Below are 19433 nucleotides of genomic sequence, written 5' to 3'. Positions count from 1 at the left end.
GGATCACCCTCGTGGGTCTCCTCTGGACACGTTCCAGCAGGTCCATGTCCTTCTTACACTGGGAACTCCAGAGCTGCATGCAGTACTGCAGGTGGGGTCTCATGAGAGTGGAGTAGAGGGGCAGAATCACCTTCTTTGACCTGCTGGCCATGCTTCTTTTGATGCAGCCCAGGATATGGTTGGCCTTCTGGGCTGCGATCACACATTGCTGGCTCATGTTGAGCTTCTCGTCAATCAGCACCCCAGGTCCTTCTCCTCAGGACTGCTCTCCAGCTATTCCCCACTGAGCCTGTATTTGTGCTTGGGATTGCCCCGACCCAAATGTAGCACCTTGCACTTGGCCTTGTTGAACTTCATGAGGTTGGCTTGGGCCCACCTCTCCAGCCTGTCCAGGTCCTTCTGGATGGCATCCCTCCCCTCCAGCACATCTACCTCGCCAAACAGCTTGGTATCATCAGCAAACTTGCCGAGGGTGCACTCAACCCCACTGTCCATGTCGCTGACAAAGATGTTGAACAGAACCGGTCCCAGAATCGACACCTGAGGAATGCCACTCGTCACTGCTCTCCACTTGAACATTGAGCCGTTGACCGCAACTCTTTGAGTGCGACCGTCCAGCCAGTTCTTTATCAACCAAGTGGTCCATTTGTCGAATCCTTGTCTCTTCAATTTAGAGACCAGGATATCGTGTGGGACAGTGTCAAATGCTTTGCGCAAGTCCAAGTAGATTACATCAGTTGGTCTTCCCTTATCCACTGCCACTGTAACCCCTTCGTAGAAGGCCACCACATTTTTCAGGCATGACTTGCCCTTGGTGAAGCCGTGCTGGCTGTCACCAATCACCTCCTTGTTTTCTATGTGCCTCAGCAGAGTTTCCAGGAGGATCTGCTCCATGATCTTGCCAGGCACAGAGGTGAGACTGACTGGCCTGTAGTTCCCTGGGTCTTCCTTATTTCCTTTTTTGAGAACAGGGGTTGTGTTTCCCCTTTTCCAGTCGGCAGGAACCTCACCAGACAGCCACGACTTCTCAAATATGATGGTTAGTGGCTTAGCGACTTCATCTGACAGTTGCCTGAGGACCCGCGGATGTATCTCCTCAGGTTCCACGGACTTGTGCACCTTCAGGTTCCTCAGGTGGTCTCGTACTTGGTCTTCACCTACAGTGGCTGGTTCTCCATTTTCCCAATCCTCGCCTTTGCATTCTGCGTCATGGGCAGTGTGGCTGCAGTACTTGCCAGTGAAGACTGAGGCAAAAAACTGATTGAGTACCTCAGCTCTGTCTCTGTCCCAGGTAATCAGTTCTTGTGTTTCCTTCCAGAGAGGGCCCACATTTTCCCTAGCCTTTCTTTTCTCGCTGACATACTTAAAGAAGGATTTTTTGTTTGTCTTGCTGTCCCCGGCCAGATTAAGTTCTATCTGGGGTTTAGTTTGTCTAACCCGATCCCTGGCTGCTCGAACGATTCCTCTGTATTCCTCACAGGCTACCTGCCCCTGTTTCCACTCCCTGTAGGCCTCCTTTCTCCTTTTGGTCAAGTCCAGGAGCTCCTTGTTCATCCATGCAAGCCTCCTGGCTTTTCTGCTTGCCTTCCTCTTTGTAGGGATGCATCGCTCCTGAGCTTGGAGGAGATGGTCCTTGAATATTAACCAACTTTCTTGGGCAGATTGACCTAGATGATCTCCAGAGGTCCCTTCCAACATCAGCTATTCTGTGATTTGGTGGCAGAATGGTTTCTATGCACTTTTCTCAGGTGGGAACACTGGACTCTAACAGTAAAAGTATTAAAAAATACTAGGACACATCAGTTTCGCTATGCTGGTAATGTGGTAGTCTCATAGCCCTGGTGTCTTGCATGTAATTTCTACAAACTACGAGTGTTTTGGTTTTTTTCCCCCTTTATCATGCCAATTTATGACACACAGTCATATGATATATGGTGATTGGTCCTATGTAAAGCTATGGTTATCGCAGAAAAGGAAAGAGAATTCAGAAAACTTACTCATTTCCATGTATTCTGGAGTCAGCCCAGTGAAAGGTTCCAAGGTGTAGTCAAGATCCCATTGCTGAGGGTCCTTTGATTGATTGGTGTCCATTTCCTTTGGCTCAGTTCTTTCATCCTTCAGCTTCCTGAAGAGTTTCTTTAGCTTCCTGGGGATCAAAATTTCAGATTGAACCAAGTCCTTTTTTTTCCCAACAAGATTTGGCCCAAGTCTTTGTGCAGCAACACAGAATGTACATCATGTTACTCTGGTACCCCATAGGCTTACTTACACCATCTTCTGAAGTTCTAATGCTGCTTATTGGCAGGTGACAGGCTGCTGGTGGCAGCAGTTCCTTATTCCTGTATCAAGAGGAAAGTTACAACAGCATAATGCTGTTAAAATGAAGTTGAACCCACTACTTTTTAATAATTGTTTCTCTCTTGGTATGTGTTGAATGGACATCTTCCTGAAGCTTAAGTACCTTGGCCATAAATAATATTAGTAGTAAGTAATACTCTCAAAAACAACACACTGAGGACCTCTCCCTTAAGAAAGAAAGAAACAAGAAGGTAATGTTATACCTTCATACCACATATCTAGCACAGGTCCATTTTTCTCTCACCATGAAACTGGGGAACTTCCAATATAGTATACTTTTAAGGTCAAAATGACCAGACATATCGCCAAACAAAGAGTGTGCAAGAATGTACTGATTCCTAAACTTGGTGGACTTATGAACATTTTAGCAGAAAAACTGCCTGTTGTTTAAAGCAAAAAGGAAATGAGCATCTCTGCTATTAAATCTGCAGCACCAAAAAAAGAAGTGTCTGCAAGATACTGACAGATCCAAAGCCATTTAGGACTCCAAAAATTAATATTTTTGACCTAAAGACAGCCCTGCGACCACCAGAAAACACCTGCAGCTCTTCAGGTTCCAATGCTTTCTTGTCACAAGCACATATACCTGAGTTTATCTAAACAGACAAAAAAAGATGCTGCTTGTGGAACCTTAAAGGGGAAGCACTCTTTTCTTGAACCAAAATGATGCTACAACTAATAAAAATAATAAAATATGTACCTATGAAATGTTAAGTATAACCAATGCCTTAATTTTACTAATGGTCTTTCATCCCAGAAAAACACAATTCCCTTGCTTCTACCTAATGTGAAAACAGGGTTCAAACTAACAGAGAGAATAAGATTTATGAGAGAGTTTCAGTAAGGTCAGTAGAATTTGGTCTCAGAGAGGTGTATTCCTGTCACGAACAAACGGAAATCCTACCTTAGTCACTTCATATTCACTAACAAATTATTGCTAGAAAAGTGTCACTTGGGATACATGCAGTAACAGCCACTTCAGTACTTCACAATGCAGTTCACACTGGAACTCACTGGGGAAAAACTGGAACTCACTGGAAGTTCTCTGCAAGTTTATTCCTAATCTACTGGAAACTACAGAATTCTATAGCTAGTAACATCAAAACTGAAATATTTATTGAATGCTTATGTGACAAATGTATATTTCTGAAGTAATTTTTTTCCTAAGAGCGTACCTATCATGTATAAGGCAAAGTATGCATATCTGTGTAGACCCTGAAGACCAGGAGTTAGATGTTTTATGTACTTGCACAACCGTATAATCTTCCTTCAGAGATGTCTCATAAGAGTTTTAAGGGTTCTGACTTTTCCTTCAGATATTTCAGTGTGTATAAAGGTGAAACACTGAGCTAGCATACAACCACTGTTATGGTGAGACTTGGAAATTCCCAATTTCAGTCAGAAAATACTTCTGCTACCTGAAAATTATACATCTTGCAAGACCAATTAGTGAGTTTTCACTGCCTCCAAAGCTGTAAAGCAGACCTGTTTCCTACCAATTCTTAAGTAGGCACAGATCAGTTATGTCTCCCAGCTCCTCTAGATCAGAAGAGGTTGTATCAGAGTTTCTCATTTTGACCACCTTCTTCAACAACATCACCTATTAAATAATTTGTGAGCAATTATTTGTGCAAGTATTTCTTTGGACCTCAGTAGGAAAAGTAGTATCAATCATTGTCCCACTGAGATGGGGATACAAATTTCATGACACTGACAAATATATGAACTTCACAAGCGGTATAATCCCAGAGTAAAATGAATCCATCTCTAAAAGAAGAGTAAAGTATTCCGAATGTCCCCCACAGATGACCTTTTAAATGCATATGCATCAATAACGTCATACTATTTTACACATAGAGAAATTCCCATGGAAAAATGCAATAGAATGAGATACGTCTTCAAAATCAAGGAAGAGAAATACAGTTGAATTAACATAAAATGTCAAGATTTATACTTATTGTATGTCTTGGTTTCGCAGATGAAATTCATTTACATTATTTTATAGTTCTTCACATATGTGCCATATAAGTGAAAATCCAGACTAATTCCAGTGATGTTTTGCCAGTAGCGTAAGCAGGGCTCTCCCACATACTTTCCCCTCTCAGCGTGCAATAAATCCTTTGAACTAGAGGTGTGTGGCCTGGAGACACGAGTGTATGGGGAAATGGTAGGGGTTTTCATTTGTACCACCAGTTAAGCAGAACCGCTTTCTCAGACCCTGAATTAAGTAGCAGGGCAAGGCTAGCTGGCAAACAAGCTAAAGGCTTTGCTGGGTGGGTTTATTGCTTTGTTTGTGAATGTACACCGAGCCACACAGGAACACTGGGTCACCACATAGCACAAGGCTCTAGAGCAATCTGGAAATGACCACAGTGGCTGCAGAATTTCTACACTGACCAGTGTTTACATCACCATTGTGGAAGAAATGGGGATTGGCAGGCATTCTTAAAACAGATCTAGACTGAATCAGGCCTTGTCAGTCCCAGGATCACAAAGCCACGAAAATCAACAGATCAACTCTAGCTTTTGTTCCAGGTGCAGCTGAGACATAGCTCATAAGTCTGATGATGGCATACTCAGTACTTTGGCAATACCCAGATACAGTGGGGCTAAGCAAATACTTTCACTACCCAGAATATTCAGTTTATACAGTTTTAATAAAAGGGTGGGGATATTTAAAATACTTCACAAGAAAGAATTAGATGGATCCTTACAAAGACATGTACCTCCTATATGATGCAAACTCAGCCATTTCAAGCCACTAAAATTTCCTTTCTCCCCCTCTGCTTTTATGGCAATCAAGGGAACTTGTCTGTGACAGAGGTGATGTAGTATTCAGAGGGTAGGAGACTGGGGGCAGGATTTAAAACAGTCAAAGAATTCCCAGGATGCTCTTCCAACATATCCCAATTAATTTCCTAATGTGAGGGACTCTCAGAGGACAGTGAACAATAAGTTCAAGACAGTGTTGATTTCTGTTCCAATAAAATGATATGGGCTATAAATGTCCCTCACATTTCCGTGGGCAGATGAGATTGGAGAGCATCTCATTGTCACTGTACAGCAGCTGAGATAAAATTTGGGTGTGTTTAGACGTGAAGTCTGTACATGTGTGATCTAATCCTCTGGTTATAGCACCACGGAGTCGAGTTATGGAGTTTAATGCATACAGATAACTCCCCTGAGTACCCAGTAACTAAAACAATAGTTGTTGTTTTTAATGTTTATTTGGGAATACACTAAATCCAGAGCTCAGTTACTCAGAATAATTTTTAATTTTTCATGTGGCTATCTATAAGACAAGCATGAGGAGTGGCACCTTTAACCATTTTGAATTAAGCTTTGAAGAGTGTTCTTATTTTCATTTTTATGTAATTTTTTAAAGGATCAACTAACTGAAAGCAAGCCAAACTAATTATTTTACATTTTTCACAAAAAAAAAACCAAAACACAACGTACCTTTGTGTCATAGCCAAGCATGTGAAGTTTCAGACCAAACAGAAATGTGTCAGAAAGTTAAAGGAACAGAGAACAAGGATTTGCACAGTGCTATTCTCCAGCTATACAGCAGTAGGGCCATGAAAATGAGTTTTGCAGAACTCTACAGCTGCACATATGATGGTGTTATTAAAACTGAGTAACATCTTTAAATACGCTTGTGTGAAACCTGTTTTTTAATTACTCATATCAAGACTTTTAAACAAAGTTGACAGACAGTGATAATCAAGACGTATTTTAGATTCTGATTTCTGTATGCCAGGCAGTCCCACCAGTAAGAAAGAGGTAGGTTTACCCACTCAGGATGAGTCTCTGAGAAGCTTCGTGCCAAAGAGGCACATGCAGCAAAGTTTCATGACCCCCTCATAGCCATATAAATTTGGACAGAGAAAACTGTAGAACTGTAGAATAGCCATTATTTCCAGTCCTTTTGACTGGAAACGTCGAAAAGCAAAATACATTCTTGAGGAGACTGAATAGCATGAAAGAAGAATAAATGTCGGATCAAGGAGAAAGAAAATGAAGAACAGGTTTTTGTCAGAAGACTATGTCTAGAGCAGTTAAAAATGATGCTGTAGTTTCTCACAAGGAATTGACAACAAACTGTGGTTTTAGGTAAGAGGTGGGAACATGGTTTAATTATTCGGTTTGTAATTCCTAATATTACCAATAAGCATCCCATTATGCAAGGTAATCAGCATCTGAAGAGAGCATAAAGTCACTACAGGAAAATGCCCCAACCCTTAGGAACCCACAAGATTTTGAGAAAAAAAAAAAAAAAAAAAGATGAGGAAAAGAAGAGAGAAATCAAAATCAAGTGACCTTGGCTGTGCTGCAAGCCCATGGTGCCCTTACATGAAACCCCTTTAAAAAAAAAACAACAGACACATGATTCAATGGTAGCTCTATTTATATAATAAAAAGGAGTAGCAGAATTTGAGGCATCCAGGAGAAGACATGAAGATGATTTTATGATTTTGGAAAAATGAGAGAATTGTGGAGTGATAAAGAGTGGAATGTATAGAGGGTGGAGAGGCAGGGCAGCTGGGAGGCAGGTTGAAATAGGACAGATGCAGGAAAATGATTTTGTTGGTGCAAGTCTGTGTCTTCAGCGGCTGTGCAGTCCTCATGATGTATCTTCACCAGAGTTTGCCAGAAAGAGTAGCACTGAGGATCAGTTTACCAATTTCTCAAGACTCTCAGTCAACAAATGCCCTTGGGTACTGCAAAAGCGGATCACCTGTGATAGTCACCAAGAACTGGATTTGAAGTAGAAATATTTGCTAAAACAGAGATGCAAATGGAGACTCCACATGAGAAGACAGAAAACCCCTAGAATCCAGCTGCCAGGGTTGAACGATTATTTATATCTGGTGCTTTTTAAGGTTATCTTTCCAGTTGATGCTTTTTCCTCTATAGCATGATAGAAAAGGTACAGAGAGAAAACTAGACAGAAAAGACTATTAGATTGAGTAGCTGGAGCACTTGTGTCTAGAGAAATGGAAGTGCAGTGACTCACTCTTGTGTCCTTGCCTGTAATTTTGTTTGTTGTTTGGGGAAGGAGCACTGAAGGATCAGGTTTTGTTCAGTCATATTCCTACAGTCTGTTCACATAAGGAGAGACTTTCTCATGTGTACAGGTAGGGGGAACAAAAAGGAGGCAGGGAGAGAAGGAAAGGACTAATCTCTCAACCTGTTCCACAAATTCATAGTATAGTCATGCTTCCTTGGCACACTCAGACCCCTTGGATTCTACAGGAGTTTCAACTGTGTCTGGGATTTATTGATTTCTCAAATAGAAAAAAAACAACCACCAAAAACAGGAAAGGAAAAAAAAAAAAAAGGAAAAAAACACCCCATTAATTAAGAATAATTAATTTAAGGTGAAAAGCAACATAAAAGATAACAGCTATGAAAGGGTGTTTTTAAAATTATTTTAGTAACTCTTGGTATTCTCATCCAGCATAGTTAAGTACATTTTGAAGTAAGTGATGGAAACTGATGTTGAATAAAAAGGCCAAAATCATGGGCCCAGTAAAGTCAATGGGAGTTTTGCCATTGACTTCAATAGGGCCAGTATTTCACCCTAAGGGTTTATCAACAAGGTCAAAGACAGAGACTAATAAAATAAGCACACAGGTTTTTTTCAGTAAGTTCAGAAAAACGTAACTGAAGAAAAGGAGTCTTAAAAGAACTCTAGGTCAAGGCTCTCAAGCCCTGCAGCCTTTTAGTGTTAATTACTGTGGCAACAGTAAAAGAATTATGGTATGTGACACATCAGAGTGAACTGTGGCATATTTACATCTGTTAAACTTGTGAATTCCAGCCCCACAGAACACACATTTCAATTTAAGAAGGCTTAGTTTTCCATAATTCAACTGTTGCTGCATTTACCTAGCTGTTTCGATATTCTTGGGAGCAGGAATTGAAAAAGAAATCACAGAAAGGTTTAGAAGACAGGCAAGTCTCATCTGTCAGAGCTGTGCAGCAGTTTCTCCAGAAACAGTGAAGGAAAAAGCAAGGATGTGACCCAATGACCTCAAACAATGCAGGGCTGCCAGTTTAACTCCATAACTCTTCAGCCAGCACTGACTGTGGATAAGCCAGAATGAAGACACTGAATAATAGTTCCCAGTTGCAGCAACGTTTGGGGTGCTAGAGACATAATGGACGGATGTTGCTTATAAACTCAGTCTGTCATCTACTTAGTAGCATTTTTTGAGGAAAAGAGGCAGCAAATGGGAATAAGTCTTTGTGATCTTCTGCACAACAATTAAAATGCCCAAGGTTTCAGGGTGAATGAAAACAAAAGGTCTTCTGTACATAATTCTGAAATCCCAAGATTTTAATAAGGAACAAAACTCTTTTGATCCGGGTGATCATACAGCTTAGCAGAGAGGTACCTCCATGTTACAGACATATAGAGAACAGTTCCAGATTCTGAAGAGCAAATCACCATTTATGATAGTCCCTTCTGCCTCTCCATACGGGCAAGGCTGATTGCAGCACTTGTAGTCCGCCCTCAGTGAAAAATACAGGGAGCCAATGGAAGAATGTGTGTTATTCACTCTGACTCTCATTCCCTCCAAGGAGGCACAAGGCAAGGGGAAAAAAAAAACAACAATAGAGCTGCTGAAACTGGAGATAGAAAAGATTAATCTACTTTTCTGCCACAGGAGGACTGTTCATCACAGTGCATAGCCTGTGCAAAAGTAGACACCAAAAAATAGAACAAGGGCCCAATGAAGACAGAGATATTGTGGGAAGGAAAATAAAAAACTCATTGATAGAAAAAGGATGATCTGACAGAGGAGATGAGCTGACTGTAAGAGATTAGCAAGGAAAGCAGGTAGCAGAACAGAGAGAATAGGATACAGTCAGAAGCCAGACAAGAACGCTGGAGGGCAGAGAACAAGGGTATGTTTATCTATACATCTGTCACATCTCCTAACAGCGACATGTATAGACATAGTAGACTATGTGCGAGAGACAGACATGCCGGAACTACTACTTCTGCAACTCATGTATGTTTGGAGTCCCTTTTGGTCTGGATTTGTATGTCTCAAGCAGACCTACGCACAGCTCTCTGAAATCCAATTGATGAGTATTCAAAGCGTGTCTGTGTGCCTGTGTATGTGGGGCAGATGAGGTAGAATAGAGTAGCATGAAGGATCTAGTCCAAACCAGTAGAGCGGCCCATGCAGAAATAGAAGGCTAATTCTGATTCAATTAACTTGTGTTAAGTAAAGCAGTGTGATTCTCCTGGTGCAAACAGGTCCAGTGAGAAGGGCCATGCCCTACAGACATACGTGTGATTTTCTTGAGAGTGCAGACTAGCAAAGGAAAACCAGATGTGCTTATTTCAGGACGACAAGATAGCATTGTGACAGAAATGAGGTATTTCTCTGGGAAGGAGAGGGCGAAAGCATGTTTGTTTTTAGACAGTTATTCAGTTTTAAAAATTGAGACCACCATAGGTTGTTGGCAGAAGGGTGGGGGAGCAGAAATGAGGGAGGAAAATAGGATGAGATTGTCATATTCTTGCACCAAGAATTGTAGTGAGGGAATTGAGAAATAATGTGACAGGAATTTTCTGTTTAGACTGGATCAGGCTCCGCTTTCATAAGTCAAAAATAATAAATACAGTATTTCTAACATCATAAAATCCCCATTTTAAAAGTCTGGTAGCAGTAAGTTTTTGGAAGATAGGGAAAAAATCACACCAAGTTTACACTGAGAAAGCTTTAAGCCTTCAACATGTTGGATATTTTGGGAATGATTTACCACCCTTCTCTCAAAATAAACTGTAAACTCAATGAGATGTAGACAGAAAACAGGCCTCCATATTGAACTTTGACACAAGTATAATGAAAGCGTCCATAACCCGCATTTGATTTGTTTGGGAATACTTTTTTTTTTTTCTCTCTATTTAAATTACTTCCAAATAAATGCTCTTGCTAGGAAAAGGGAGGAAAACGTCTCATTTTAAAAATATTTCATAATCTTTTAAGCATCACTCATCTTGTTCTCTAGTTAGCATCTTCAAGGCCTTCCTTAGGGATGTGATCCAAAAGCTACTGATACTGGATTTGTGAGGATTCTGACTAACTTCAGTCGAGTTGAGGCTTGTGTCTAAGCCAGACTCTTCATCTAATACAACATTTCACAGACCCCTGCCACCAACAAGGGCAATTCAGTTAACAGAAACAAGAGCAAACTCCCAAGAGGCAGGAGCAGGACATTATTAGTGGATTCTCAGTGCCTGAGGATCCCTTTGACACTGGAGACAGACCAAGAGAGATTTCTTGCTGTATTTGGAGCAGAGGATACTGTGCACTAAGCATCCTGTGGCAGACAGACACTAAGCAGCGTGTCAGCATCTCTCCCATACTCTAGCTCCTGCATCATACAGTGACATGCTGACATACAGGCACCTTAGAAATGTGTGGACTTCATCTGTAAAATGGTCATAGATCAAGTTATACATTTTAACATCTTTTATGAGCTATTGCTTTCCTGCACGCCATCTTTCCTCTACTTTATACTGATTTGTATTCAATACTGCTACCCTGAAAGCTTCTCTAAAACTTCCCAAGAGATCTATCATACTTTGCCTGTTTTCCCAGGTTTCTAAAATTAATTTAGATCAATTATTTAATATATTCAATCACTTTCTTTAAGCCATTTACTGCAGATATAGCCAATTATTCAACATAAAATACAGCCAGATCATTTCATCACAACCAAAAATGTGATTTATCATCACATTCAATTAGAACCCACTGAAGGCAGTGGCAAAAGTCCCATTCAATTGAATAAGGATCAAACCTTTAATTTACTGTGTCATAGGAATAACGCTTGATAATGGAGAAGGCTGGGATACATACGGGATTCCAATTTCAAATAGATTGTTTTGAATCAGTTGTTTTCCAAGCATAATGATGCTCAGCTGAATACAGAGTTCCATCAAACAGCCGCCTGGAGCACACTGTAATTAAACAAAACCATAGAGTGTGAAAGGATTAAGAGAATTAATTTAAAAGTAGCCACCTGGGAGAGCTACCAGTGTCTACATATGCCTTTCGCCCCTGCCACCAATTTGCACAGGAGCACGGAGATCGTCTATCATTGCAATTCTATGCTTAACAAGGTATTTCATCTCCACTCATAAAACTGCATTATGAAAAATATGCCGAGCTCTGAAATAACTTATTGTGCCCTGGGGCGACTATATTTCCTTTTAAAATATTTACTATATAATCAATGTAATAAACATAATGCAGTATCACCGATACTCTTCCAATCTGATGTCTCCCAAGGGGGAAGAAAGTCTTCAATCTTGCAAAGACTTATTCATAAGCTTTATTGTAAAACCTTGAGTACGTCTATTGATTTTTCAAGGGAATGCCCACAGCAGTTAAAAGGCGTTTAAATAAAAAAGAAAAAAGTTTACAGGTTTAGCACAAAATGGCTATAGCTTTTTAGGCTATTAAAATTGCTATGCTTCTAGTGATCTACAGAATAAGAATCCAGATTCAAGTTCCAGCTTTGTCATAGGTTTCCCAAGGTCCTCAGTCAAATCATGTAATGTTTGTGCCTTATTGCCCGGTTGTAAAACATAGAAATGGTGAAGCTTCACCTAAGAAATACCGTGAAGTACTCAAAACTGCAGAGAGATAGACATACAGGTGCTTTAGGTGAAAAATTTGGGGTTTGTCTCTTTATGTTGAAGATTTAAAGTTTTGTTTTAACATGTTTTCTATTTTTCCTTTATTGTCCACTGAAATTCTATTTCCTTTATTGTCCACTGAAATACACTGTACACGTATCTCTTTTTGTTAAGGTTTTTTTTGGTCAAATTTCATATGTACTTACCTCTTCCATTCGATAACCATCAAACACATATACATAATGACCAGGACGGCCAACAAATCTGAAAGCAATGACAATATGTGAAATAAGATTATAATAGGGAAAAAAAAATCTTTAACAAAATGACTGTTCGTTTATATTAGCTAAAATATTTCAGCACTAGCTACTTCAACATAAATTTTAAAAGCCTTGACACCTGATCAACTTTGATTATTTAAAATTATTTCAAAGTAGTAGGCTTCTACAAATGTTTTTCTACTACATCTTGATGAAATAACTTTAATAAAATATTTTTCTGTGCTAAAAGATAATAATCTCCCTCTTTTTATTAGAGATCACAAACAAAACTGAGAACACATATCCTAACTCACATTGTCTTGCATCTGAGGAATGCCCTGAACGGAGTTATTTACACACCTATACACAGTCAAGGCTCATCTGACTACATGGGGAGAAACAGTGAGAATGACTTTATTATAACCATACAACTAAAAAAAAAATGGTTAAAAAAGAAAGAAATCAATTATATTTTTCATTAATGTCTTACATTTTACCAGCAGTTGTAAATATTGTATCTTTAATTCATAAATCAATGATGCTGAATAGGATTAGTGAAGAGTATAGATTAACAAATTTTACAGCCCCCAAAAGCAACAGAAAAATGGTATGAAACAGAATCCGGAGGATGTTTTAAACATTTTTGCCAAAGTTTGAGACACAATCATTTTAAACTTCCCATTCAAAAGCATGTGTTATACTGTGGATAACTGGGTCCCAAAAGGCAATGATCCTGAACCCATAGGAAGTCACACTTATTTAGCAGGACAGCTGAATTAGCTTTTTGGTCAATCAGTTCAGTTGCCAAAACATGCACCTTCCAGTTGACTGTAGCGATTTCTTAATTTAACTTGATACAGTCAAATAGTGCAAATAATAGAGAAAGTAATAGAGAAGGTAGTTCCATAATTTTAAATGAAACAGGAAAATCTTTCTTTGCTAAATGATGCTTCAAGAAAAAATTGCTAAAATGTGGACGGTGAAGACCTGTAAGCACTACCATTCACTCATAAATGCAACACCTCATTTTAAACTAAAAGGAATTATTTTTTGAGGTGTGCATTATTCTTATTTTAGAAAGAAAACTAAAATGTTTGCATTTCAGAACAATGCTGTACTTAGAAGAGAGAGACAGGTCAGTACTCAACATCATGCCCTGCCATTCAAAAGCAAGCTTTAGACAAACCTGTTTAAAATATTTTATTTTTAACTGGTGAAGGTGCTATACTTAAATATCTATATATAAATGACATATATCCTACCTTCCTTTAAAAAAGGCAACATAAAAAATCGGTGCATAAGAATTCACAAACTTCAGTAGGAATGCCTTCAAAATCAGTCTCTCCTCAAAGGTTTTCTCTGTTTTTGGTACCTCTGGGCAGGGGGGGGAAGCAAACCAGAGAAAACAATTAGTAAATATATAAACATCCCTGATAGCCCCAAATACAAAACCAAACTCATACTGCTTTTTTTTTTCTTTTGTACTTTTAATTTGTACCATTCACACTAGCTCTGTCACTGACTACTGATTTCCAGAGTGTCTTTCCAAATTTCCAGATAGAAATGGAAGATTCTTTGATAGAAACATTAAAAAAGACACCATAATGAACTTGATTCTCTGATAGGTTTCCGATAGCTTATCCCAAGTTGCTCTTGGCTGTTTATCCAATACCCTGGTGGCAAAAATCCCAACAGATCTTGACACCTGCCTGGACCTGACAGCACCTCACTTCTTTTCCAGTCTGTTTCATTGCCTTGCTGAGAGACCTGGGCAGACCACATCACCTTCCTCTGCTTCATCTCGCATCTGTGAAATCTTAGCACAGACCTCCTCTGTCATCTATTATATTATTAAATATATAATAGCATTAAATATATATTATTAGCATAATATATATAGTTATTATTATTAATAATAGGTAGAATTATTATGTATTTAGAAGTTTCTCCTACCGGCTATCTGGAGTTTGAAGAAAAAAATAATTGAATCTTGATATTCAATTGCATAAAGCTAAAGCATTATAAATGGCTTTAATGTATATAAGCATATTTAAAGAAATTCTTTACTCTGAGGGTGGTGAGGCAGTGGAACAGGTTGCCCAGGGAAGCTGTGGATGCCCCATCCCTGGAAGTGTTCAAGGCCAGATTGGATGGGAATTTGAGCAAACTGGTGTTGTGGAAGGTGTCGTTGTCCATGGCAGGGGGGTTGGAATTAGGTGACCTTTAAGGTCCCTTCCAACTCTAACCATGCTATGATTCTAGATATATTAACATATGTAAGTATATTGGTTACACAACTGAAATAACAAAGTGTTAATATTCTCAATTAATGAATGATGAAAGTAAAGACTTTTGTCCAGAAAAAAACCTTAAAAGCCTTCGTAACTCTGTGTGTACAAGCCTTTTTTTCTATAATGAGATTGTTAATGTTCTTAATGCTAAACACAAGACTAAGTACCTTTCTGAATTAGGCATTAAGTGAATTGTTAATTGCCATGCAAAATAAATGCACATTTTTGCTAATGCTTCTCCATTCACTATATATATTCTACATTTCTAGACTTCTTTAGATAACTTGTACAACTGTGTCTTAAACATTTTCAATATTCATATAAATCTGTTCCCAGATTTATTTCCAATTTCTATAGACATTTCCTAGCAACAGAACACATAGGTATAAGACAGAGGCTTTTCAAATTGACAGTAGGATCCTCTTTTAAAGATTAAACATGGGTTAAACTGTTATACTGCCATGCTCATCCTGAGCTGTTAACTAATGTGAGAGCAGCTAATTTTATTGTGGTATGATCTCAGCTGAACTTATGTAGAACAATGGAAGTACGAAATAATAAGGTAGATCCAGAGGTCTGGCTTAAGGACTTCATTAAAAATACTGCTGTACTTGTACAATTTTGTTTTGGGACACAGTTTGCGTGTTTTGGTTGCTTTAGGTTTTTTCTTAAAAAAGAAGGATGGTATTTATGTGAGCACTAAAGGAATAGCAAAGCTAATGAGTCCCCACTACCCAGCTTTATTTGTGATATTTTAACCATATTTTCATAAAATGGTCAACACCCAGTCTGATGATCCCTAAGCCATCATTCACCTATACATATAGAGAAGCTTAATTAAAACTTCAAAGGATTTGGACAATTTGTAGATGATCCCATATGCTGGATCGATCCTCAGGACAACAGCTCAGGGCAACAGGAATATGCAATAACAGCGGTGCAGCTTTTAATTTGAGGGAGAAGAATCCTAGCCTTTGCCTTATGGAGAACTCCCACAAAGATGAGCTCAGCCTCTGGATGAAGATTTACACACCATATATGGCTCCAGAGACTCACTCAGCACTTGACTCCCTCCCCACACTCAGATATACTATACCATGCCAATAGAGGCATGCATAGAATTTGTCCTCTAGCTGGTGGAATCTGCTATACAAGGAATGCCTCCAGCCAGAATAGATGCAGTAGTAAGAGAGAAAACTTTCCCTCCAAAATGATACACTCATAATATATAGTTGGTGGTGCAGCATGTTACACCAAAATTGGGCAGCTGAAACTTTCCAGGTAGAGAATGAGCTGAGTTATCTTTTTCATGGGCCTTATCTTACTGAAGGAGTTGCTGCCTTTATAAGGCACAAACACAACTAGTTTCAATTTTGTCCCCATTTGACTGGTTCTGCCTTGACCTGAGTGAAGTTACAGGTGAGCAAATGAGCTATAAGTCAAGCCTGACACACACCACCTGATTACTGAATGTTACTGAATTACTGAATTCAACCTGAGAATATCAGGATATAATCTGTACTTTTGCTGTTCTGATCTGTGATAAGGGGACATCAGTGCCCTGCTTAGCTAGGTCCGCGAGAGGTGCGTGGAGTCCTAGTGCATCCTGTACATCCTCTTTATTGATTACAACAAAACTACTACTTCCGCCCCCCCCCCCCCCCCCCCAAGCACTGATTCAGCAGGTATTGAGACAGAACCATTATTTTGTTCCTATGATGAATGCAGTTGCTATCAGTGGTACTATTCTCGTGCTTACAGATGTAATTTTTCACTTGAACAAAGATTCAGGTATGTTTGGTGTTGGAATTGAAGCCTATGCTGTCAAGAGCTGTTCCTCCAGCTCAACAAGCATGTTCCTCAGCTTGTCGATTAACTGCAGTGTGAAAAGAGAATTGAGTATGTTTTGCTCTGCTCAGCAAAATGAAAGTTCACAAGGTAAGGAGCATTTATCAGCATGAATGAATTGCCATTTTTTAAACATTTTGATTACAGTTGGCATCTGAGCCTTGCACTGGAGAAAGCTGCCTGAATGAACTTTGTAAGTCATGTAATTTGTAGCACTAGAGATTACTCAGACTGGATCCTTGAAAAAAGCACCTGATGGTTAATTAGGAATGGTGCCTAAATAAAAATAGCAGGATTAGAATTAAATGCAAAATTACAAGGGGACGATAATCTGCAAGTAAGAAATTTTTGTTTCTTTCACAATTCAGAGAGGTGCACCTTTTCAGGGGTGAGATTTTCCTTCCATGCTTTCCCCACAGAGGCAATGCTAGCAGCTTACACTTCCCAGCTTTTGCCTAGAAACTGACGGAGAGGCAAAGCCTCACTTTCATCTCTTCCTACCCTTTCCACACAGCAGCGTCATGCCTTAACCGTTGTGCCCTTTCTTACCTGGGCAGGTGCAATGGGCAGGATTGATCAGGCCACACACAGCTAGTAGCTTGTCAGTTATATGAAAGGTGAAAATCTGGGTACAATTTTGGCCTGGACCGTAAGGTTAAGCTTCCTTGTGTCACTCAAACACAATTAATTTGTGTAACCCTGCTACGTTCTTCCCAAAGCTGCTTCCAAACAGAAACAAACAAATTAACCCCATATGGTGGCATTTTGTGAAAATTAATTGCTTTGTCTTCATTTCTTTCAAATACTTTATGAATTTAACGTAAACTGTCAGGCTATCCTTACCGGTAAGACCACGGGATCGTATTTCAAAAATTCAGGATTGAACCTCTGTTATGACAACTACACAACTTTAGTTTCCGATGTTCTTCAGAAAGTTGGACTAAAACGGATATTTTCACTGGTGGATTTGAAAATGTCTTGAGAAAGTGAGAATAAGAAGCACAAATCCTAAGAGTTCCCAAGGTTTTATTCTGAAGTCTGCTAGTTCCACCTAGCTTCACATCATTGTAGATTCTACAAGGAGGGAATCTGCAATTTCATATGATGGAGTCAGGCTCCAATTATCAAAGAGTTTCTAATTTGGATGCCTAAGTTTAGATGCCCAAAATGACACGTAAAGCACTTGCTACAGTGAAGGGCATCTGTGGTTGCTGGTTGATTTTCAGTGTTTTGAATAACTGACTTTATGTTCCTAGACTTTGAAGCATCTAGAATTAGAAGTGATGCATAAAAATGTGGGAAACAAAACTTAATGACAGCTGTAAGAATCTCATGTTAGTGTCCTGTCAGGAAACACCTTTGGCCTAATTTATATAGCAAAACAAAATCCCAGCCTAAACCCTTATTAGTAAACATCTCTGGCATAATGTATATAACAAAACAAAATTCCAGCCTAAACCTCTATAGTAATCAAAGGATTGACTCTCCTTTAAAAGACTTAAATACATTGGCAGGCTGGTAACAATAAAATTACATGCATTAAAAAAAAAAAAAATCCAACCCCTAACCGAAATACATATTATTATCAAAAGTCCAGCCCAGACATGCACCTATAATGGTAAAAAAATCCTCTGAATGGTAAGGATCTGGTAAAAACCACATCAGAAAATAACATGGCAAGCATTTGACAGTGTAGCTTTGCCAGAGCCAGCAACATCTTTGAAACAACCCAATGACTTTCAGTAAACCAAGAACCTAGAGGTAAAGATATATATCAAAATACATACCAGGTCAAAAATTCTCAATCAGCTCAAGGTAAGTGGATCTTGGCACAGAGCCAGTGCAATACAGAAATACCAGCTGAGATCCTGGAAATAGCACAGCTGCTTTAACATGGCATTATGGCCAGGCTAATTAGTCCTATTAGTGGCACACTGCATGTTGCAGCTTAGACCCCTAGTTCACAAAGGCATGTCTGAGCCTCTTACCCCATAGGCCTGAATATTTTCACTGGCACTCTTCAGTGGGAAATATTCCTATTAGAACTTCTTTGCATACCCTCATGTCAATACATGCAATGTACTAACGAGGAATGTGGTGAAATAGTTTTACCAATTTCTGTCAGCCATTTGGCAACAGCTCCATAAATTTCATCAAGTATAAGTATCACAACAAGGTTAATGATGACAGCAGTTGCGGTCACAGTCACTCGAACATTTGACCTGGTTGTCTCATTTGTGCTGAATGACAAAGCTGCTGCTGTAGTGATTCGATATACAATCACACCAAACACTGCTGAAAACGTCAGCATAATCTGCAAAGAAATGTACAGATAGATTAGTTCAAGTTTGACACTAGCATTTAAACAGAAGCTTTAACGGATATGTTGGGTTTGTTCCCTGAATGGGTATTGTGTGGTTATTTCTTACAGCAACTCAATAATACAGGGATCATAAAATTAAAATGTGAGAATTCAAAACTCTCTTAACAGGGACATAATGAAGAAAATGGATGCAGAACTCTGAACTGGCACAACTCCTGAAGATGTGCATATCGTCTGTGATTAAGGCTCCACACATTATCTGTGCAGTACTGGTGAAACTCAGGTAGTTTGGGTTCAAATGCAGGTATTAAGCAAGGTCTTTTATCTGGTTCAGATGGCTGGGACTGAAGGGCCTACATGTACGTGCAGTCGAGAAAATGGGCTTTACTGGCTGAAACAGCTTCACCTCTGCACAGAAGAAGTGGCACCTAACTCTCCAAACGTGTTTGCTCAACTGTTGCCACAAATTAAAAAATAAATTAAAAAAAGAATCCCCTTAAAAGCATAATAACTTATGCTTTTAAGACTGACCTAAACAGGGTTACTAGGGCTCCACTTTACATTTCTGTCCCAGAAATCACTTGGTATCCTGGCATCCCTCATGGGCAGGCTTTGACTCATGAAATGAGGAAAGTCAGCCTTGATACTTAAGGTCAAATTCCCACAAGAAGAATTTGAATTTCACA

At 39.3% G+C, this 19433-nt stretch overlaps 1 protein-coding gene across 1 annotated transcript in view; it reads right to left on the bottom strand.

The window, feature by feature from the left end:
• ANO2 (anoctamin 2) overlaps positions 1-19433 on the bottom strand; it is a gene marked incomplete at its 3' end in the record, with an annotated part of 184944 nt that overhangs the window by 22162 nt on the left and 143349 nt on the right. Inside the window, exons 14-18 of the mRNA XM_082495320.1 lie at positions 18537-18738; positions 13548-13659; positions 12232-12289; positions 11244-11344; positions 1998-2146 (exon numbers count right to left, since the gene is read on the bottom strand). Coding sequence (XP_082351446.1) covers positions 1998-2146; positions 11244-11344; positions 12232-12289; positions 13548-13659; positions 18537-18738 — 622 coding nt within the window. The remainder of the gene's footprint in view (positions 1-1997; positions 2147-11243; positions 11345-12231; positions 12290-13547; positions 13660-18536; positions 18739-19433) is intronic.

The sequence above is a fragment of the Vanellus vanellus genome (genome assembly GCF_965231255.1).
Source record: "Vanellus vanellus genome assembly, chromosome: 1".
In the NCBI taxonomy this organism is placed as follows: Eukaryota; Metazoa; Chordata; class Aves; order Charadriiformes; family Charadriidae; genus Vanellus; species Vanellus vanellus.
The sequence above is the reverse complement of the archived record's forward strand: the minus strand, read 5'-3'. Positions and strand labels throughout refer to the sequence as shown.